This window comes from Xenopus laevis, chromosome 5L (genome assembly GCF_017654675.1).
Source record: "Xenopus laevis strain J_2021 chromosome 5L, Xenopus_laevis_v10.1, whole genome shotgun sequence".
NCBI classification, from domain to species: domain Eukaryota; kingdom Metazoa; phylum Chordata; class Amphibia; order Anura; family Pipidae; genus Xenopus; species Xenopus laevis.
Window position 1 is genome coordinate 58,463,266 of NC_054379.1, and position 9,230 is coordinate 58,472,495.

The 9,230-nt window shown below is 37.8% G+C and overlaps 1 protein-coding gene across 3 annotated transcripts in view; it reads right to left on the reverse strand.

Moving 5' to 3' along the window:
* arid4b.L (AT-rich interaction domain 4B L homeolog) overlaps positions 1-9,230 on the reverse strand; it is a 94,730-nt gene that overhangs the window by 23,940 nt on the left and 61,560 nt on the right. For 2 of the 3 annotated variants that reach the window (XM_018263111.2, XM_018263110.2), the window contains exons 13-17: positions 6,940-7,034; positions 5,820-5,917; positions 5,205-5,430; positions 4,381-4,529; positions 2,351-2,578 (exon numbers count right to left, since the gene is read on the reverse strand). In XM_018263111.2, coding sequence (XP_018118600.1) covers positions 2,351-2,578; positions 4,381-4,529; positions 5,205-5,430; positions 5,820-5,917; positions 6,940-7,034 — 796 coding nt within the window. The remainder of the gene's footprint in view (positions 1-2,350; positions 2,579-4,380; positions 4,530-5,204; positions 5,431-5,819; positions 5,918-6,939; positions 7,035-9,230) is intronic. The other variant, XM_018263112.2, reaches the window with a different exon arrangement.

The following is a 9,230-nucleotide window of genomic DNA, read 5'->3' on the forward strand; positions in this document are numbered from 1 at the left end:
CTACATTTATTTCTTGTTTCTGTGTAAGTATAGAAGTTCCACTTTTAATTCTTCAGATAGATTGGCTGATGGGCTTAACCTCGCCTCATTTGCTATAACTATGGAAATCTTACTGGTACAGGAATGACAAAATAATAGATTAAATAGCGGTTATGCAAAATGCTATGCTGTATTTCTGAGCCTTTTGGATAATAGATCTCTCGATAAAAGATCCCATACTTGTACTAAAAACAGTTTATGAAAGAACTATGGATAATCCTTGAGAAGCAGTTGGCAATCTTTCAAGGGAGAGGATCTAAAAGGCATTCTATCATGATTTTTATGGTGTAGGTTTTATTTCTAAAATACACTGTTGACATTGCGAACAATTCACTCTTCCATGTAAAATTTAATTCCTGAACCAACAAGTATATATTTTTTAGTTGTAATGTTGGTGTGTAGACCTGGTATACGGTTGCCTGGTCATGTGGATTAGGTTTCTCCTATTCAATGTATATAAAAAAAGGAGTCGCAGTGAGACATGGATTTTTACTATTGAGTGTTGTTGTTATACCTACCAATGAGCTGTTACCTGGTTACCTTCCCATTGTTCTGCTGATGTGCTGCTGGGGGAGAAGGGAGGTGTGATATCACTCCAACTTGCAGTGCAGCAGTAAAGAGCACAAGTCACATGACTGGGGGCACCTGGAAAACTGACATGTCTAGCCCCATGTCATATTTCAAAATTAAATAAAAAAATCTATTTGCTCTCTTGAAAAACTGATTTCAGTTTAGAAGTCTGCTGAAACAGTACAATTAACTGATGCATTTTGAAAAAAACATGTTTTCCTGTGACAATATCCCTTTAATGCACTGTTGTCAGAGGGAGATCAATTTATTTGACAAAAATTTTGTGGAGAGCAAGGCTCCCAGCCTTAATGATCTCTCTGGGTAGTACTTAACATTCCGTGGTTCCAATAATGTTTTTACTGTATCTGTGGTCCATGGTTCCAATAATGTTTTTACTGTATCTGTGGTTCTTGGAGAAGTGTGATATCAGGGATGGTATAAGTGAGGCCAAGATCACTCATTTCCAAACAAGAACAGCCAAGATAACAAATGGACCAATCTTGATGCTTTATAATGGTCACAAATCCTACCCAAATTGACAGGATACAACTAGTTTCCTGTGAGGTCTGTGACATAATTCTCATAAAGCACTGCGTATCTTGACAGCGCTATATAAATAAATGATGATGAAATGATGATGATAACCAAACAAGGCCAGCCAACACAACGAACCAACCAATCTTGCTACTTAACAATTGAAAATAGTAAAATTCCAAATAACTGGTTTTAGCAAATGCCATCTAATTTGACAATACACAATAGGTTTTCTATGAAGATTGTGACCCAAGGGTTACCTATTGTTTACCCAATGTAGTGGGTATTTGATTCCCCAACTTTCAAATAAAACCAGTTTGTAAAGAAATATCAGGACACCACTCTATGATGAAAATTAAAACAGAGTGCACATACTAACCTGTTTAAATGTTATTGTGTTTTAAACTTCCAATAACATTTAATTTTAAATTTTAGGCCAGGTCTTGTTTCTCCACACAATCCACTTTTTCACAATCTATATTAGTGCAAGAACCAAAACCATCCTCCAATAACCATAACATCATTGACAACCAAAACTGTATTAATTTTTATGTGTGGGCTAATGCTTGGCATATTATTTTGTTCAATACTTTAAGCCTGCATGAAAGACTAGGTAACATGCCCTTTATTTTTAGTATAACTGTAGCATTGAGAAAAAGAAGGTGTTCTGTGCCTACCAGATACCATTTCTTCCAGTTTACACCAACTTAGAAACATGTCTACCAATAAGATAAAGTGGTTAAAAATCCTGAAAAGAGCAGATAAATGTTGTCAGGTTCTCTAATTTATCCTAAAGTTTTCATGCACCCTTCAAATACTGTTATTAGCACAGCTATATATATTTTTTCAAATAAAATAATTCACATTTTCCTAACATTTCTGTACATAACCAAATAATATGTACAGTATACAGGCACACAAGATAATACTTTGTTTATAGTGTTCCTTCTCAAAACCAAATCCAAAAACATCTACTACAATACAAAAAGAATATGCAAGCTTGAACAAATAAAGGATGCACACAACAGCAAATCCTTTAACATTAACCAAACCAAATCTTCTCTCCAGTTTTCTCAGACCAAAACCAGGACACATTTAATGTAAATAAATAATAAAACCTGTCATCCAGAGTATCCAACTGACAAGGGGTCGTTTGCAAACGGATTTCAGACCAGCATTTTTTAATCACCAGCTGAAACTGAGTTACCTCACATTCCATCCGCAGTAATGCACCAAGTAAAGGACCTCTCCACCTTCAACATCAGAATCTTTAACACTAGCTTCATATAATTTTTGATTTTTCCCTCGTCCGTACCGCACTTGGACTTTCATGCCCGATGGGTAGCTTTCAAACTCTTCTCCCTCTGCGCTGTCTTCATTCTCAATCTCCATGTTCTGGTTCTCATCTATTTCTTCTTCCGTCTTGATTTCAGCTCTTAAAAATAAATAGAAATATTGCATACATGTATTTATGTGCACAAGATTATTATTATTAACTTTTTTCAGTTAATTTCTAGCATGCTATTTTTAACAAATTAAAAAAGAAAAATGTTTATTATAGATTTTGAAATATTTGCCTCTCTCTTATGCATCTTTGCAGCTTTGAAATGGGGATCACTATCCCCACAGTCATAAACCATGTGCTTTGTGAGGCAACAATTTTCTTGCTATTATTATTTTATAGGTTTTAAGTCAATAGTGGTGTATATAGGCACTTGTGACAAACCCTCCTTTTCATTCTAACTTTCATTTAATTGTCATTAAATCATTAAAATGAACACTACTGAAGCTTTCCCCACCTGAAAAATGGATGAGGCAAAGGAGCAAGTTATTTTAGGGTATTTCAAATAAGCCATTACAGCAACGTACATTTTGCAACATAAAAGTAAAAAAATAAATATGACAATCAATTCATTAAATATGCTTTACAGGTGTTTTAACTTGTGAGCCAAACTCTTTATTAGAGTTCTCATTTATTCTCAGTAGTATTCCAATTTTTTTTTTTTTTTATAAAAGTGCTACCTGCAGATTACACACACATTTGCTTCAAAAATGAATGCTTGATACAAGATTCCTAAGCTAAACCATGAACGAAACCACATAAAAAGACTGTATTCTACTATGAGCTCAAGGAAAATACAGATGCCCCATTCATTGCTAAAGAGAAGCAGGAGAATGCTGGGAGGCTGTTAAATATAGGGCTGGTGAGTTTCTCATGTTAAATGTGCACAGTGTAAATGAAAGAACAAAAGCTAATACTAGGCCCACCAGGGCTCCCCCAGACCCCCCCCCCCCCATACCAACTCCACTGGCCCAATTGTACCACCAGGTTTTTTCCCGGTGTCCTGCTGGCCTATACTTGATAACCAAAGCAATAGGTCACTGGCACGAACTGAGTTCTTTCATTTGTTTAACATAAATGGAATAGTACAACCATATACTCTTGGCACCTGTGCAGGTATTTCTGAAGTGGCTGGAAGAAGAGCTTATGGCTTTATGATAGCATCTTTAGATGACAAGATAGAGCTACCTTTGCCTACTCTGGTTGAATGCAACCGTATACCAACCAACAGAGAAGAAATTCCTACACCTGAAGTTGCTCTTCATCACCCTCACTTAAGGAGCATAGCCAACCGCATTCCATTTCCAGCAAATAATTTGCCATACATTGTACAATTGTTTACCTCTTCAGTGTATGTATTATATATTGTATGTATATTTGTTAAACCTAAACCTTAAAGGAGAACTAAACCCTAAAGTTAAAAAACCCCTACCCTACATAGACCCCCCACCCTCCTCCCCCCAGCCTAAGCGTTACCCCGGGCAAATGCCCCCAACATTTTACTTCTGTGCAGATTCAGGCATTGGAGTTCACGGGCGCCATCTTCAGCCGATTTGGTAATCTTCGGGATGAGACCAGTGCTTCGGCAAGTTTCAGAGCTTGCACAGTTGTTGCGAAACAGAAAATTGCTCCAACTGCGCAAGCGCCGCCATGAAGGTCTCATTCCAAAGAGATGATGGAGAGAGAAGATGGCGTGTGTGAACTCCGATGCCTGAATCTGCACCGAAGGGGAGGTAAAACGTTAATGCCATTTGCCCAGGGTAACACTTAGGCGGGGGCAGGAGGGTGGAGGGTCTATGTAGGGTAGGGGGGTAGGGATTTTCAATGTTAGGGTTGAATCATCCTTTAAGCATTCACAAGCAAACTAGATCATTAAATGTACTTTAAAAACTTACTCTGCATTTTCCTGTTTGTCAGTAATTTTCGTCTCTTCAATTTTTGGTGTGAATTCCTCAAGTATCGTCTCTTGATTTACTGCAATATGTTCTTCAACTTCTTTCACTTTGCTTTCATTACATAATGAAGTTCCTATAATTTCTTTAACCTAATTGCACATTCAAGCAAAGATGGAAATGTTTTAGGGATTTTGGGAATAGTGCTATTAGTATAAGACAAGTGATTAAATTGGATGTCCAGTTTCCCCCCCCAAAAAAAAAATCAAAGAAAAAGTATTTATAAATCAACTTTCCAATAATTATACAATAGATAAATGATAAATAATTAGAGCATTATATTCTCTGCTGCTGACCCTTGAAACATAGTCAAAGAGCCCATCTGAATAAAGAGGAACGGTCACATAATAACTGTTGCATAGACAACGATCATGACTACTTCAAGAGTTGTCTGCTCAGAATAGCAAGTACTATCTAATAGCATCAAATACATCAGCAAAAATTGCTTGTAAGAAACTAACTTCTCAGTCCTTTGTAGGTGTCTTTAGTCTTAATCTAGGATATTTATTTCAGTCCTTTGTTCATACACACAAAGCATCAGGAGCAGTGAGACATAGGTATACAGTGACCCACAGGTTGACAACTGTTTGGGCAGATCAGGGTTAAAATTTGGCAACCATTGTAGTTTAGGGTTGGGTGCAGGTCAGACTGGGGAAGAACACTTCTCCATGACTCCCAACCATATACAGCATTCCCTGTCTTCATGGTTTTTTTTTTTTGTGGATGTAATTCCCCCCCCCCCAATCAGTTATTTTGCAACTACTTACTGTGGAATCTTTAACTTCATTTAGATTCACTTCTTTATTAATGGTTTCATGTTTTGCATCAAATTCTTCTTTAAAAGTTTCCCCCTGCGATTCGGATTCTTGCTTTACAGAAACTTTATTTTCATGAACACACTCTTTACATATTTTCTGTGCAACTTTTGTAGGCAGTTCCATGTGAAAAGAAATGCTAGCTGAAGTGCAGTATTCTTCGAAGCCATACAAATACCTAAAAAGAATAATATTTTATAATGTAGGAAACAGTACTTCAAATGCACTGTGCATTTAATAGCAAATATAAAGACATGCAGTGCTGTGTGGTGGTAGTAAAACATGGCATGCATATACTTTATACATTATTCTCTAGAAGTAATGCTTACTAATTAAATGCTATTTTCTAAATCACGTTATACACATATATACACATTAAAAATAGGGTACATATGGCTGACATAGGGTATATGAAGCCCCAAAAATAAATGAGCCATTTTTTATAAAACATTATGAAGCCTTGAAATAGAATAAGTTTCTTAAACTGCTTTCAAAAAGGCATAAAAATATTCAAAGAGTTAGCAACAACTTTAGGCAGTAGTAATAAAATATGAATCACAGACATACTTCCTGTATGCGCACTTGACATTGTATCCAGCTGCTGAATTAAGAATTGGAATTCCGAGATCTTGGTAAACTTGCTTCCAAATTGCTCCGCTGTCGATCTTGCATTACAAGGGAAAAAAATATGTACTTTAATATAGAAACAGCTAATATTTTATCCTTTCATTACTGGAATATAATAGTGTGTCTTACAATCTAATATGACAAAGCATTATGATAGCGTTATTTTAGAAAATACAACATGATTTGCATATTTTTTAAGGACAGCCCCATATAATCCAGTATAAATCTCTGGCTCTGATAAAACTTTATGTAAAAGCTCAATAATGACAACTATATTTGTCCCAACTATTTCTCCCAAATCTGTACCTGGGTAGAAATAAGCCATCAAATCAAATGTTTGCTTTCATTGTTCTACTAACAGTGAAGTATAGCACCTATATGAATATAATGGTAATAATAAAACAAAGACATTATTTGCCAACTAGAAATCTCAGCTAAGTGCGGGTGATAAATCTTCTGAAAAAAACTTATTATTAGCATTAATAAAAATTAGTACAGATACAAATATTCTGGTATTTCCAGCATAGTTGCTTGGTTATTGCACATTTCTCATGGGTAACAAGCCACCATGGCTGGCATTACTGTAAAGGTCATTCCATATGTCCTACTGAAAACTACTGTATGACTAATTGTTGTTTTTCCTCAAAATTTTTTTTAAAAAAAGCAATTTTACCAAAAAAAATCCAGCTGCTTCTTTTTACCAGGAAATCAATTTACAGCAATGTTTTTTTTCAAAAAACAAATATGTGTAGACTCTTGAAAAATTCACAAAAAGATGATGTTTAAATCATTAATGACTTTTTTCAATGACATCATTGGAAAGCTTAGCTAAGGTGATCAATCCCAGTCTTACAAAAGGAATCAGGCAGAATCTTCTGTCTGGTAACCTCGGTTTTCACAAACAGATGGTCAAAATGTTCCATGTGCCACTGTAATGTTTTCAGTAAACAAATATAAAAACCATAGCCCAAAGCTGTTATGGACATATGGGTAGTTGTCATGGCGGTAATTGAAAGTACTGCAAATAACTTTAAAAAAGGAATATTTCTTAAATACTTACATTGTTAAATCCTCCCAATTTATGGACAAGTCGGAACAATTTAAAAAGATTTAAATTTCTGTATCCAAGTACAGGTCTCTTGTTAATTGGAGTTCCTAGATAAATGATAAAAGAAATTATCTACAAAAATGATTCTTGCATGTTATTAAATTGATTTCAGATAAACATTTTAAAATATATATATATATATATATATATATATATATACACATACACACTATATACAGAATTTGAGGGTTGTGGAAGCACTCTTAAGGCTAAATAAACGTATATTAAAGTATAGTGGAAGTGCTACTTACAATGCACTTCCCTGGGCCCCTGCCTCTTAAGTAATTCAGTATAAATGCAAGTGCATGTGTTAAGGACGGGGGTTTTTTGTTACAAAGTTATGATCATAAAGTGGAAAAGCCACCATACCACGTCAAGGTAAACCCCATATGGCGGTCCCTAACTGGTTACCTCTGGTCATAAAGGATCTTATGCCTCTCTGCATAGTAGAATTAAATGAAGTAAATGTCTGTTGAGCTTTGGTTTCAATCTGAAGGCTAAATCATCCCCCGCCGCCATTGCCTTGCGGCTTTTAAGAGGGAGTAATTGAGTAATTGAGATAGAGAGAGAGAGAGATCTTCCTGATGAAGATCCCTGTGGGGGATCGAAACGTTGAGTTGAATAAAAATTCTCTCTTTTTTGGCATACAAAAAAACCCTGTGAGTGATGCTATTCTTTACATATGCATCAATTCTACGTTTGCGGACACCCAGGTATTTTCCCTAGTAAATGGTGAGCACCTTGGGACTATGTATGTGTGGATCTATCTATCTATCTATCTATATCTGTATCTATCTCTATATCTGTCTCCATCTGTGCATCTGTCTCCATCTGTGCATCTGTCTCCATCTGTGCATCTGTCTCCATCTGTGCATCTGTCTCCATCTGTGCATCTGTCTCCATCTGTGCATCTGTCTCCATCTGTGCATCTGTCTCCATCTGTGCATCTGTCTCCATCTGTGCATCTGTCTCCATCTGTGCATCTGTCTCCATCTGTGCATCTGTCTCCATCTGTGCATCTGTCTCCATCTGTGCATCTGTCTCCATCTGTGCATCTGTCTCCATCTGTGCATCTGTCTCCATCTGTGCATCTGTCTCCATCTGTGCATCTGTCTCCATCTGTGCATCTGTCTCCATCTGTGCATCTGTCTCCATCTGTGCATCTGTCTCCATCTGTGCATCTGTCTCCATCTGTGCATCTGTCTCCATCTGTGCATCTGTCTCCATCTGTGCATCTGTCTCCATCTGTGCATCTGTCTCCATCTGTGCATCTGTCTTGCCATCTGGTGCATCTGTCTCCATCTGTGCATCTGTCTCCATCTGTGCATCTGTCTCCATCTGTGCATCTGTCTCCCATCTGTGCATCTGTCTCCATCTGTGCATCTGTCTCCATCTGTGCATCTGTTCCATCTGTCTCCATCTGTGCATCTGTCTCCATCTGTGCATCTGTCTCCATCTGTGCATCTGTCTCCATCTGTGCATCTGTCTCCATCTGTGCATCTGTCTCCATCTGTGCATCTGTCTCCATCTGTGCATCTGTCTCCATCTGTGCATCTGTCTCCATCTGTGCATCTGTCTCCATCTGTGCATCTGTCTCCATCTGTGCATCTGTCTCCATCTGTGCATCTGTCTCCATCTGTGCATCTGTCTCCATCTGTGCATCTGTCTCCATCTGTGCATCTGTCTCCATCTGTGCATCTGTCTCCATCTGTGCATCTGTCTCCATCTGTGCATCTGTCTCCATCTGTGCATCTGTCTCCATCTGTGCATCTGTCTCCATCTGTGCATCTGTCTCCATCTGTGCATCTGTCTCCATCTGTGCATCTGTCTCCATCTGTGCATCTGTCTCCATCTGTGCATCTGTCTCCATCTGTGCATCTGTCTCCATCTGTGCATCTGTCTCCATCTGTGCATCTGTCTCCATCTGTGCATCTGTCTCCATCTGTGCATCTGTCTCCATCTGTGCAATCTGTCTCCATCTGTGCATCTGTCTCCATCTGTGCATCTGTCTCCATCTGTGCAATCTGTCTCCATCTGTGCATCTGTCTCCATCTGTGCATCTGTCTCCATCGTGCAATCTGTTCTCTCACTGATGCATCTGTCTCCATCTGTGGCATCTGTCTCCATCTGTGCATCTGTCTCCATCTGTGCATCTGTCTCCATCTGTGCATCTGTCTCCATCTGTGCATCTGTCTCCATCTGTGCATCTGTCTCCATCTGTGCATCTGTCTCCATCTGTGCAT